Below are 14,492 nucleotides of genomic sequence, written 5' to 3'. Positions count from 1 at the left end.
TGTTATATATTAATTTTTCTGAGTGTAGAAATCCATGAAGATGAAAGTTTTCTCTTCTTCAATATGAAACATTTTGTCATGAAAGTGGTTAGTGAGAGAAAAAGGAAAAATTATTTATACTCATAAACTTATTATTAAAGAATATACCCAACCAACATCTGAGTTGTTCAATTACTGGATACTTTTATTACCCAGTCCAGAATAGCATTTTTGAAATCCAAAATGCCTTGCTTTTTTTACTGTGATATCAGGCTGTAAGTCTTTTTTTTGGTTGTCTTTAAACATCTAGAAGAGTATGTATTATGTCATGTTTATATTGTGTGAATAAGCGTTTTAACTAACTCTATCTTCATTTTAGTAAAAACAATGGCTCCTTCAGATATTATTGATCCATGTAGCTTATCAAATATTGATATCTTTCAAATCACACATCTTGACTGGAATATACATGTTGATTTTGAATCACAGAAATTATCATGTACAGCTGTTCAAAGCTTTAAATGCCTTAAGGATGATTACAATAAGCTAGTAAGAGACAAACTTTGGTTTTTTGAAATACTTTTGGATTCCTGTATTTCTATTTTGAAAAATGCTAGTCAGTTAAAATCAACCATATTTAAATTGTATGTATGTCAGTTATCAAGCAAAAAAAAGGAAAACAAATGAAATCATTTAACAATAATTCTACAAGAATAATGTATATGTAAAAGACTTGTTTTTTTATTTATTTCAAATACCATTAAGTGTTTTTCAGGTTCCAAAATTAAATAAAAATATTTAGAGAATTAATGTTTTTTATCTTTTAAGATTCTTGATACAAATCAATTGAACATTGAAGCTGTTTTCTATAATGATAAAGTTGCACCTTTTGTAATCTTACCCTCTGTGAAACCTTTTGGTGAACCACTTGAAATTACTATACCATCAAGCAAAATGTAAGTTTTTTTTTTAAATTACAGAAAAAAGTAATTGTGCATTACTCAATTGTAGTTTCATGAGCCAACCAAAAATTGTTCTTTTCTTTTCGTTTATGTTTTGTTTTTTTGTTTGATAATTTTTTTTATTTCTATTTTCAATATTAAAGTTCAGATTTATACAAGCTCAGAATAACAGTAAAGTTTTGTAATACATAACAGTTAAAATGAAGAATTTTATATTTAAATAAATAATCAAAGCTTCAAAAATACTTCTGTCAGGATTACCTGATGATTTATTTATCAATCTTGTGAGTTCTTGTTTTCTTGTGAGGAAGAAGTTCTTCTTAAAATATTGTCCATGTGTTTGATAAATTTTACATAAAGCTTGAATCTACAGTTTGTTTTATATTAATGCGATTGACAAATCCACTATTGAAGATCTTGTTGATATAAGATCTAGCATCATCACTATTGTTGTCAAATTTTTTTAATGGTGGTCTTGACAGTTACAGACATACTTTCAATAGAATTTCATGTTATTCTTAGACACTCTGTTAATGATTAAGCACTCTATTATTGATGCGATTAAAGATGTCATAAAATATGCATCGGCAATAACAACTAAAGTAATGGTTTGATTAAATTTGTTTGGATCTCATAAGTGTTGATAGATTTTAGCTTTTTGTAAAAATTCTTATGATCATAGTCTACCCAGAAATACTCAAGTATAATCTTTAATATTAGGTCATTGATTGTCAAATCATAAAATAATAAATAAATTGGCATCCTTATGTCTGAAAATCATTTTATCTTCATGTCATTTTTATTGTAAAACTACCATTTTGCAACAAGTGGAAGAGGGAAAGAAGCAACTTTCATAACTTAAGAATGATTGAAGCAATCCCTTTGTAGATCATAATTCTATGCTAAGTCTACTAAAAAAAATTGTTTTCATGTATTGTCTAATGCTTGATCAAAGTATGCTTTTTAAATATTATATAGTAAAGACCTTTTTGCTTAAAGACTACTGCTTATGTAATAGTTTTTAAGACTTTGTATAGTCAAAAATGTTTCGCCAAAATCTAGTGGTGTCAAAATCTAAAGAATTGTTGGGTATTTCTGATTCAAAATTTTGCTTCTTGCAAATTTTGATCACTACATTATTAGCCCATAATGTTTATCTACTAATTACTAAAAGTAATGTAAAGATCTTGAGATGTAAGACTGTAATGGTCTGGATTTTATTACAATATGATTTAGATTACCAATAAAAATTTTCTGAGAAAAAGAAAATCTAAGGTATCCATTAAACTTTGATAATAAAGAAGTAATTGATTTTTATGTATTATTTACATGACTACTAAACATTTTTATTTAATGTTTTTAGAGGATCAGAGTTTACAATTACAATAAACTACCACACATCTTCAACAGCACATGCATTGCAGTGGTTAAAACCAGAGCAAACTCTTGGACAAATATACCCCTACATGTTTACTCAATGTCAGGTAAAATTATAGTATACAATTTTAAATAATTTACATAAAGTTTATTTTAAAAAAAATTTGTAATTACTTTCTAATCAGATAAGCTTTTAGTTGTATCTGTTACATATCAATAGTAAAATTAGACATAAAATATTTAAGCTGGTCAAGAATTTAGAGCAAAACTTATGATAAAATTTACAATAATAAGAAAAGCTCAATTTTCTCACATTAAACTACAATAAAAACTTTTAAATGTATAAATTTCTAATTATATTAAAAATTGATATTTTGCTTTGGTTTTAGGCAATACATGCTCGAAGTTTGCTTCCTTGTCAAGATTCTCCATGCCATAAGTTTACCTATTCTTCTAAGGTAATTAACCTTTTGATACCTCTTTATACCTTTGATATCTCAATATATCATTTGCATAAAACTATTTCTACAAACTTATCTTTCGATTGTCAATCAGTATATACAAATATTTGTTACTGAATCTTTTAAAATTCAATGTATTTTCCTCCAATCTTGCCAGATTTTCTTATCATCTCTTTTTAAAAAACCCTGTCAATGCATTGACAATAAGCTCAGCTCTATACTTAATATTTTTAATTTATGATAATTTAATAATTTTTGTGCTAACAATCATTTGTGCTTAATCTTTATGACATGTTCGTTTGAAATTTCCTTTGAATGCAGGTTACAGTTCCAGTAGAGTTGGTTGCATTAATGAGTGCAGTAAAAGGTGGTGAAGTCATTTTAGAAAATAATAAGAAAGAATATCATTTTCATCAAAAGGTAAGTAGAGCAAGGTTGTGATTGAAACATTTGTAATTATGACAGCATCAGTTCGAATTCTGATTTTTTTTTTTATTTAGTTTTTGGAAATTTTTGTTAAATAATCAATCTTCATCAATTTTGTTGACATGATCAGAGATAATGGAAAGTTCTTTGTGCTTGAAATTAATCTTCTGATTCATGCTTATTAAGCACTTATTTTGGCTCTTATTGTTAAGCAGTTATTGTAAATAGCTTTTTTTAGATATGCATACCATCATATCTTCTAGCAATTGTAGTTGGTGCATTAGAGTTTCGGTAATATTAAATTTGTTTGTCAGTTTTGATGCAAAGTTTCTGATATTTTGTAAAGTTGAACAACTGATTCATTAGTTACTATTTTGTGAATCCTTTCTGATTTCTGAATTTTAAATTTTGTCAGTAATGTTGGTCCCCGATCAAAGGTTTGGTGTGAAATGCCAATGATTGAAGAATGTGCTTTTGAATTTGCAAAGGTATTTCTGATTGATAATATTTTAACATTTATTGACTTTTTGTTGACCTTTTTTGATGAGATTGAAATATTTATTTATAATTTATTTCCTTTGTGTAATTTTATCCTAGGTTGAAGACATGTTAAAAGCTGGTGAACTATTGATGGGACCTTATGTTTGGGAACAGTATGATATTCTTGTACTTCCTCCTTCTTTTCCTTATGGTGGAATGGAAAATCCTTGTTTGACCTTTGTCACCCCTACTGTTGTAGTCAGTTTTTTTTATAATAATTATTTTTGTTATGAATTACTTTTATTATTTATCTAATAAGTTGCGTTTTATGTATTTTAATTTTTGAAACTTGTTTTTTACAGGTTGGTGATCGCTCTCTGACAGCGGTATACTTTTTAATGTTATTTTTTTGTTTTCATTATATCAAAAACATGTATTTATGCATAGATATGCTGAAAAACAATTCATGATTTAAGTTTTTTTATAAATAATTTCCATATGAAATTTAATGAGACTATTTTTTTGCAGGTAATAGCACATGAGATCACACACAGCTGGACAGGAAATCTTGTTACTAACAAAACTTGGGAACATTTCTGGTAAATAGGATAAAAAAATTATTCCTGCTGATAGAATTGCCAAAGGTGTAATAAATATTTGCATAGTAACTTCTGAGTATTTCTGTTCCATTGGATACTTACTAACTCATTTAATTTTTTTGTTAAAGGCTAAATGAAGGGTTCACTCGATTTTTGGAGGGGAAAATTGTTGGATTATTAGATGGGGAGTCTACTCGACAATTCATGGCTATTGGTAAATATTTTTTGCTTGATTTTTAATGAAGTACTAAATAAAGTTTAAAAAGAAATATTAGTAGGAAAATGAGTTTGAAATCTCTACATTTTATTGTTCATTTATTGGTTTAGAAGGTTGGAGTCATTTACATGATTCGGTAAGAAATGTCAATAACTATTTGTTGCTAAACATAGTTTCTATATAAACATTGCTTAGATATTTAAAAGAAAAATTTTTAATAGGTTGAGGTTTTTGGAAAAGATAATAAATTGACTGCATTACAACCTGCTTTGAATGGAGTTGATCCTGATGATTCATTTTCTAGTGTTCCTTATGAGAAAGGATATGCTTTTCTTTACTTCATAGAGCATCTGGTAGGAGGTCCTGGTTAGTTATTTTTTTAGTATTGTATTTATCTACAAAATGCACTAGTTTTGCAAGATATGATTTCACAGTGGGATTTTTGGACAAAGTTTATATCTTTTTAAATTTAAAAACTACAGTCCTAAATTATTCAGCATATGCTAGAACCAATTAAACATGGGAGGGAGGGAAATGTGATGGAGGGAGGAAAATGTGATGGAGGGAGGAAAGGTGTTATGATCAACACTGTTTTTCTACAATAAATCTTTTTTTAAAAATACTCTTTCATTTGTTTTATCAGCTCTAGATATAAATTTAAAATTATAATGAAAAAAAAAATTTTCAATGTTACTTCTTAATTAGCTACCATTTTAACATCCAAAAACAATATTTAGGTTTTTATAATCACGTTTATAATGTTAGGCTACATAATAATAAATTGTTGTATAGAATCACATATTTTTATTGTGTGGTGAGATGACAATGGGAGTTGTAATCTGCCTATACAGAATTGTAATATATGGCTTATTGGAGGGGCTGCAACAATATTTAATAGAAGCAAACTTCCTTTAAATCTGCAGGTATTGTAATATTTATTTCATAAACACAAGATGAAATTATAGACTATTTTGCTGAGTGTGACAAATGGTAAGAGAAGTGGATGTTGAAGAAAGAAACATACAAGAAAAAGGAGATTGAGCAATTGTAACAAGCAGAGAACTGTGTGTCTTTGAAATTGTTTTGATATAAGAAAAGGTTATATCTTTTAAAACTTTGTTGGGGTTGAACTATCAATAAATAATATTAGAATCAAAAAAACCTTATTTCTCCTTTTTTAATTATTTGTTCATATTTTTTTAATTTAAGTTTTAGTTTTTTAAATTTATATTTTTTAAGTTAACTTTAACTAAGTTTAAATATCTTTGTGTGGTTTCTAAAATGTGATGTTCGAAATACAGAGTTATTCAAATGACATTAATGATATATAAAAAAAGCTAGCTCCACAGTAGATTTTAAAATATTTGTTTGGTAAAAAATTTTTTTAGAGAAAAAGTGCTTTCTCAGATTTTTTTTTTTTTTTGTCAAAGTTCTGCTGAGACAGTCTATGCTGAGATCTGGTGAACATAGCAACTACCTCATGGGTCATTAACATAGAGTATTTTCTTAAAAAGTTTTTGGAACATTTTAAAGTAATTTTCACTTAGCTGGTAGGTTCCCTCAGATAATATATCAAATAATAGGGTTTTTCATCTTACATCTTGGTGAACTGGTACTATAAGTCAGTGTATGCTTTCTGATATAAAATAAGAATAATTGTTCTCAAATAAACTTGACTAACTTATCTTTGTTGTTGTCGTAAAATGAAGTTTTGATTGAATCCAAAATAACTTAAAAGGAATCTTTACTTTCCTCAATTCTGCTCCTTCAATACTCGTAAAGATCTCTTTTTGAAAACATAAAGAAATTTTTTCACCTTTTTACTACCCACAAGTTTTTTGTTCTTTCAAAGAAAATTCTATAGCGCTGCATTCACTAATTACCTCGATAATTTCCTAAGAACAAAATTTGAACAAAATGTTTAAAATCTAAGTTGCCTGGGGAACATTTTGATGTGTACTGTACATTGCAAAGGTTTAGAGAAAAAATGTTGCCAAGGATCAAAGTTTATGAAGGATTTTTAAGTAATAGAAATTTTTTAATTATTAGTTTTAATTTTTATTTTTGTAATTGCATATATTATTTGCTTGTTTTGTGAAAAGTTTATCCACTCTAATTTTTTTTTTTCATATCTTATTATTAAAACATTACTTACAAAGCTCGAAGAGGAAAAAAAAAAGCACTTAAAAAAAAAAGTCTGTAAGCCATCAGATTTTAAGTTTATTCCTTAATATAAATATATAAAAAATTTTGACTTAATATAAATTCCTTTCTTCTTTTTTTGTGGGGTTTGGTTAACTCATGAGCCTATTGTGCATGAGGGTGATGTTTTTTTTTCTCTCTACCTCAAATTTTTTTCACTTAGATGTATTTAATATTTTCCTACGAAAGTATATTGACAAGTTCAAATATACAAGTATAGTTACAGATGATTTCAAAGAATTTCTTTGTGAATATTTTAAGGAACAGGTAAGTAGCTGTCTTTATATAAAAGGAATTTATGATTTAGTCAAAAATATCAATGGAAGAATACTTTAGCTAAATAATTCAATTTGGCTATTTTTAGCTGGATTTAACATCTGCAATTGATTGGGATGCTTGGCTTCATTCCCCTGGCATGCCACCTGTTCAAATCATTGACATGTAATCAGCTTTTCTTGAAAATCTTAAAACCAAATCTAAAGAAAAGAAATTATTTAAATTATTGAGCATTATATAAGAAACCAAATATTAATTTATTTTGCAAAAGATATTTCACTGCAATTTAAATCATCTTTATTTGATAAGCAGCAACTTTGTAGCAGAAATCTTCTAGAGAAATAATTTATTCTTCACTAAACATTCTCTTAACTTGAAGGTATGATCAAACATTGGCAATTGTTTGCAAGGAGTTAGCTGATAAGTGGACCGTCGTAAGTAAATTTTTGTTTTATGTCTGAATAACTTTTTATGAGTAAAGCATAATTCTGTTTGTCTTTTTTAAGAGAATATTTAATAAAAAATTAATAAGTTATTTCTGGAAGTGTTATAAAAAGCTGCTATTCATTTTTTGCCTTGCCTTGTAGGCTTCATGTACTGGAAATTTTTGCGATTTTTCTGAAGAGGAATTTACATCATTCACTGTTTTGCAAAAAATTGACTTCCTTACAAAATTGTATCAAACAGTATGTTAAACTTTTTTATTATGTGTTTATATGAACAGCAGGTATTTATTTGATGCTTCAAACTTGTTAAAGGATTTAGACTAAAAAAAAAAAAAAAAACATCAAACAGCTTGAGAAAAGTCTGTTTTAACGGTCTAAAAAATAGTTTAAATAAGCTGTAGCAACAACCGTTGCAAATTTTTACTTTTATATGAATTTGCATGGCAACTCGAAAACTTAGGTCCTAAATCCTTTTTTTAACTTGTCCGTTTCCGACCATGCAATGATTTTAATAGGATTTTATAGTTTAAGTTTTACTCGAATGAATGCAGCAGAGTATGCCAATCATGTCACATAATGTTCGTGTCTTTTGGGTAAAAAACAAAAATCATGCATTTCAAATCCAATTCATGTTGTAGAGGTTATCTCACGCCCAAAAAATAATTCTCATATTTAAGTTATAATTTTTCGAGCCTAAAATCCTTAATTGGGTTGTGAATTTAAAATATTACATAATTACTGCTTACATCAGTTTTTTTTTTTTTTACATTTTTTTTTCATTTTCAGACTACGTTGTCCTTACCAGCTGTTAAAGCGCTATCGGATATTTACAAACTTTCAAATTATAAAAACACGGAAATAAAGTTTGCGTATGTGTAACTTCTTTTTTACTTTTTCTAATTTTATTTATTGCTCAACCATTTAAACATGTAATTCATCATTCGTTTTAGTTTCCTTCGTTTATGCATTCGATCAAAATGGAGTGAGCGTTACAACGATGTCGTAAAATTTCTTTTACAGCAAGGTCGTATGAAGTTCGTCAGACCTCTATATAGGTAATTTTGTTCCTTGCCTCGATGTTTTTTCTAAAATACTTTCAAGCTTTCATTATAAATCATACTTTTCCACGCTTGAAATGTTTTCTCAAAGTTATCAATGAACTATTATCGTATTCGTAAATTTGAAATGATGATAAGAAAAAATTACAAGATAAATATATCCAAACGACAAATTATCCTATGTTTTATAAAATTTATTAGTCTGCTTTTGGTCAGTGATATTTATCAGTGTATGAGTTTCATAAAATGAATTTTGCTGTATCTGATCAGAGTGAATTTTGCTGTATCTGATCATGATTTTCAGCAATTTAATCGGTCAACTTTTGGCAAATCAAAAAGATTAGCTCGGTGAAACGTGATTATAACGAATTAAGAAACCGCTGATAACTATCAGGCAAACAATAATTATGAAACGGTCAAACAGTTTTTCACAACCAGCTGTACTTGTCAAATTTTGCAATTTGGTGTCATTCTGTGCGGTCCCCTCCAAATTTGTAACAAATTTGTATGAAATATTTTTTATTCATATTTTTTTACTGGGTGTTGATGAGACCATGCACTAGAAACGAATTTCAAGAAGCAACATTTTTTCTTTTGTTTTTTGTTTTAATAATTACATACATTAAAAAGTCTTTGCAAGATTCAATATGTTCGAGTCATGTTCAACATAAAAAATTCAGTTCAATATTTAAATGGGAATGTATCAAACTTTCTTACCATCCATTCCTAGTGACAAATGTCTAAAAAAGATAAGATAAAAATGCGGTGACAGTTTTTTACACAGATTTCCCGTCTCATATTTATTCTAATACATATTTTATGCCATACAATATCTTTTAAAAAATACGGTTCATTAAAATATCAACCATGAGTACTATGGTCACAAAAATGGTGCGGTCTCTTAAACATTTATTTTACCAAGCATAATGTAAACCAAGCCTCATCCAGTGAGTAATTGAATGTGGTTTACGAAAGTGGTTAGTAGTTCATAAAATTGTGTTTCAAAACTGAATTTTCTAACCAATCAAGGCAGTTGTTTATCACATACACTAGAAGAAAAAAAAGTGATTTCTATTAAGAAAACTTGACTAATAAAAATTCGAGACGAAGTTGTAAGAAACTAATATAAGCTATCCAATTAAAGTTTCATTAATGCAAAACATCTTTCAAGATATTTTAAACAAGTCATATTAAGTAATTTTAAATGCCCTTTTAAAACTATTTTTACAGGGAAATGTACAAAAATGACGAAGCAAAGAGTTTGGCTATTGAAACGTTTAAACGACATCGACACGTTTACCATTCCATAACTTCTACGATGGTTAGTAAAGACCTCCATTTGTGTGTGGAGAATTGATTATAAGAAAAATAAAGTTTACCCGAGGTCAAAATCAAGTTGTGTTTTTTTAAAATTTTTTTTTTTTGTCGCCATATAAGATAAAGTTTTTTTAAAGATAGGTTACTTTAAAAATAAGTAGCCTTTGGAAACATTTTTTATATTAAAAGCGTTATAAAAGACTACTTTCTTTGCAATTATTATAACGTATGATATAGCAAAATATTTTGACATCCACCAAACCATGTGTAAAAGGTCTTAGACATCATCTTACCTGAATGATTTTTATCCCAGCAAACATGAATTGGTGTGGGATATCTGAATATGCATCGGACCCTCAGGGATGAACTTGTGATCTCGTAGTATCACATTTATGCGATAATAAAGTTGACACTACAGTATCGTGTTTTTATTTGAAACGATGTCTTTCGCATTTAAGTGGGAAAAGCAGCTTAAGAAATGATTGCCTGTTCTCTTTACAATTGGCCCACCTGATACCTATTACATATAATCATTTAAGTACTATGTCAGAAGCATTGAGTTTTTTCAACAAAGAAACTTCTCTGCCTCAATGTAAAATAATTTCGCACAGTGAATTAGATCTCAAAATATCTGGTCAAGATATGAAAGCGTTTTTTGATTTGCTTAAAATTTCGTGTCAAATTTGTTTTGAGGTTATTAAAATTCGCTAAAAGAAAATTAAGAAAAATGTGGATCCAATATCGGATATTAAACGTTATTTAATTAAATTGTATATAAAATGGTAATTAGGGTTCTTCAATTCCTCAAATTAAGAATTTGAAGTTTAAAAAAATCCTATATGGTGGACTAACATGGTAAAAATATATCTCGGCTTTTGATTCGGTAAAATCAAGGTGGTAATATGGTCAAAATTCTAAAATCGTTTATTGTAACCAAAATATTGCTTTTTTCAAATAATATTAAAAAACTGTATAACACATTTAAAAAAAAAAAAATTAAAGTTTCACATTTGGACCCATGCTTTGGGTCGTACAAACCTAAAAATGTTAAAAGGCGCTGCGATAATTATTGAGACGATGGTGGATGCTATAAAACTCAAACTTTTAGTGTTTATTTATATATCAAAGAACTCATTGAAGCAAAATTATCAAGTTTGCTTAAAGCACCCAAGGAGATGCAGCATATACAGTTAATGGGTCAAAATTTACCCCAAAACAGCCCCCTTAAGCATTTCAAAAGTATCTTCATCTTGGGAAAAAATTGGCTTTGAAAAACTTGATTTTCTAGAAGTTGCTTTTTCTTTTTTTTAACACTCTGGAGGCACCAAATTTCTTTTCCTCAAAGCATCAGTTTTCATACTGAACAATTAGAAATAATATATCTATTTTAATCTACATTAAATAGTTTAAAAAACAATAAATGATTTCACTCAGGCTATATTTGACACCAATAACTGAAATAGATAACATTTGTTTTTAAGTCACTTTACAAATATGACAAGAGATAAAGTGATACCTGCATATATAAATGCTGGTTTTATAACTTTTAAGGAAAAAAAAGAAGCCAAATATAACTTAGTATTTTCTAGAAATTTAGTATAGAAAATACTTGCTGAAGGCAGTTCAATAAGAATCTATACATGATGTTTATCTTATTGCTATGCCGTTGCTACAGAGCAATACTTCATAGCACCTTTTTTAAACGAAAAATAGAAGGCTTTATATAGATTATATTGCAAAATAAATCAATCGTTTTCAGCATAAGTGAAAATCCTAAGAAAAGTTATTTTCAAAGAATGCAAAATTTTGATATATTTGACCATACTACCACCTTAAGGGTGTCTTCTGGGAGTAACAACATTTTTTTTACTGCCAATACAACTGAGTGCAGTGGATAATGTGTATTTAAGCCTTTTGCTCTCGCCTGATTTCTCAAATTTTGGTACAAATCTTTCATCAATTTCAACTCTTATAAGTGCTAGAGCTTCATTTGCATCATAAAAGCCTGGCAAGCTCATTCAAGTAACAAAAGATGTTTCAGCTTTACTGAACTTCGTACGCATCTCCTTAGTTCTCATTCTGTTTCTCCTATTAGAAATTTCAAAATTTTTGGTGGTTTGACCTGTTGATTAATTTACAGTTGCACGTTTTGAATCAATCTGAAAATTTACTTTGCTTTTAAACTTTGTCAATGGAACAGAAATAATAGATCTCTTGTCATCGGGAATTATAAGTACATATCCACTATTTTCTGTCAATAAATTTTCTAAATGTTCAATAATCACTTGCAAATCGTTTACAAAAATATTCTTTTGTAATAAGGAAGATCTCTTTTCTCGAAAGTCCATATACGGCAATCGATTGATCTGATGAACCTGAAATAAAATAAACCTGTAATTTTTATTTAATATTTATTTACTAAATATTTAGTAAAATTAAAAAATTGATTTATTTATGAGATTTTTATTTTAATAAAAACGTAAATAAAATGAATTCTATCCATACTTTATCATATAACAAGAATTTGATTTTAATGATTTAAGTTGCTGTATAAATACTTTTAACACAATGTAATTACAATTTTTATTTTGATTATACAAATTGATATACGAAGTTCTTTCTAAATACTCGTGTTCATCTAAGTTGAGTTGGAAATGTTTTATGTATAGAAGTCTTTAGATCTCTGACACAATTTTTAATCTGGATTCAAATTTTTCAATGTCCGAAAAATCGTTGAAGTAAAAAGTTACGAAAGGACTCAGCAATAAAACTATACATTTTTCGAACGAAACAACTACTTTTAAGATCTAAAATCAAGGTGTTTATTTTAAATTCCAAAAGTAGTTGCTTCATGGGGAAATGTACATATTCATTTACAGACAAATGTCCGAAAATTAGTGCCTGACGACCGATTTTTCAGTAACCATTAATTATTTTGATCTGAAATTTAAGTTGGCAAATCATTACATTTTTAATTACAGCCTACATTAAATGTTTTGGATTTAAACATATAAAAGTCAAAATTTAAAAAAGCATTTTATTCATATCCGGCAGTTTTTGTGTTGAAAACGCAAAATCACGTTCAAAAATAGAACACAATTAGCTCCATGCTAAATTTTAGTGGAATTTTTAGATACTAGTTATATAAATGAGCCAAATTTTAGGTCAAATTATTTATCACTTTCAAATAAAAGTCCTAGATTTTGAAAAAAACGTAATTCAACCTAAGTTTTTAAATTGAGACTTAAAACGAAAACAATCATTTTAACAAGTAATATTGCTCCAATAGAACTGTGTAAGAAAAAAACAAGTTAATGTTGACTTCACGTGTTTAAAGACATTTCAGAGTTTTGTTTTCCATTTTTTTATTCAAGGGTAGACCGGAGCTATGTGCACATGCACATTGAAGTTATAGCTATTTTTTTTTTTTTTTTTTTCGGATTTATAGGCTATTTTGTAAGCAAAATACTTTTGAGATTAGTTTGCACAATGGTCGTGAGGCTTTTGGACAATATGTGCTAATTTATAACTTTTTGCATTGACCGTATATTCATTAGTTATATATAGAAATTATAAAAGAAAAGTAGACAGGCTTATAAACTCTAAAAATGTTGCAAAAAATGCTGTTAAGGCTATTTTTACAGGAGGAAAGTCTATTTGATCGACTTAAGGGCAACAAAAGTTAAGGTCAAAAAAAATTGTTGGATAAAAATTATCAAGAGTTTTCTTGCTTCATTAGTTGATTGGCTAGTTATTTCAGAATCCTGTTCGTTCCTAATACAGTTAGTGTTTTTAGCTTCAGAAAGTTTTTTTTCTCAGTATTGTGAGGGGGTGGGGTGGGGATTTGTATGATAATAATTGTTTCTTTTTACTGTTCTTAATGTTCTTATGTTCTTATGTTCTTAGGTGATATCGATATGTGTATGAGTGTAACGGCGTAGATATGATAAGGTGTGCGGTTGGTTTTATGTAAGTGTAAGGGTAGCGTGACGCAGAATAGTGTAATGGTAACTGTGATGTGAGTGTGAAAGTAGCGCAAAAAGTAGATTGAGATAAAATGTGAAATAGGACTATCAGTATTTAACGCAGATATTGAAGATGCGCGGTAGGAGCATCAGACATTTCAGTAACAATTAATATCGCATATAGTAATAATAATAATACCTTAACAAAAATAATATTGTCTCAATATAAAGAATATTGCTTGCAATCAAAATGCAAACAAAAAATACTTTCTACTGGTTTTTCTTCTCTAACTTTTTTTTCTTTAATAAATATTCTCAATTATTTTTCATCGTTATATTCTCTTAATATTAACTAATACAAATCACAAAACATTAATAGAGATGATAACGCATATTTAAAGTTACTCAAACATCATTTCTTACCAATTCTTCTTATAAGTTTCTCTTTAAAATCTCCATAAATTTTTGTTATAAATATATTAATATATACAAATACTCTCGACATAAAAAATCAGCTTTAATTTACTTTAGCATTTCTTCTATATAGTTTAAATATGTCATTATCTAATTATAACTTACTATAACTGCTTTCAATTTGTATTTTGTGAACTGTTTATTCTGTTTTAAATGCAAAACAAATGTTTGATTTAAAAGTATTCCAGTTCGGACGAGGTATTAGTTCAAACTTCACTCCACAGTGCAATGGTCGCAATCTATTATCACAGAA

At 27.9% G+C, this 14,492-nt stretch overlaps 1 protein-coding gene across 2 annotated transcripts; it reads left to right on the top strand.

Moving 5' to 3' along the window:
- Positions 1 to 26: 26 nt before the first annotated feature.
- LOC145189809 (leukotriene A-4 hydrolase-like) lies at positions 27 to 9,874 on the top strand. Of its 2 annotated transcripts, XM_090091215.1 has the most exons (21): positions 27 to 254; positions 359 to 528; positions 808 to 935; positions 2,305 to 2,425; positions 2,708 to 2,776; positions 3,101 to 3,199; positions 3,444 to 3,496; positions 3,621 to 3,693; positions 3,803 to 3,943; positions 4,048 to 4,071; positions 4,214 to 4,284; positions 4,413 to 4,498; positions 4,612 to 4,637; positions 4,723 to 4,867; positions 6,867 to 6,970; positions 7,068 to 7,144; positions 7,359 to 7,413; positions 7,567 to 7,665; positions 8,212 to 8,294; positions 8,376 to 8,480; positions 9,714 to 9,874. In XM_090091215.1, exons 2-21 carry the CDS (start codon positions 367 to 369, stop codon positions 9,838 to 9,840), a joined length of 1,848 nt encoding a protein of 615 aa, XP_089947341.1. In that variant the 5' UTR covers positions 27 to 254; positions 359 to 366; the 3' UTR covers positions 9,841 to 9,874. The 2 variants fall into 2 exon arrangements, with proteins under 2 accessions (XP_089947341.1, XP_089947342.1); XM_090091216.1 differs by lacking the exon at positions 27 to 254 and having other exon boundaries at positions 330 to 528.
- The last annotated feature ends 4,618 nt before the right edge of the window (positions 9,875 to 14,492 follow it).

This window comes from Hydra viridissima, unplaced genomic scaffold (assembly GCF_058129835.1).
Source record: "Hydra viridissima isolate aposymbiotic clone 2 unplaced genomic scaffold, HvirCarnegie_v1 scaffold_6, whole genome shotgun sequence".
In the NCBI taxonomy this organism is placed as follows: domain Eukaryota; kingdom Metazoa; phylum Cnidaria; class Hydrozoa; order Anthoathecata; family Hydridae; genus Hydra; species Hydra viridissima.
The sequence above is the reverse complement of the archived record's forward strand: the minus strand, read 5'-3'. Positions and strand labels throughout refer to the sequence as shown.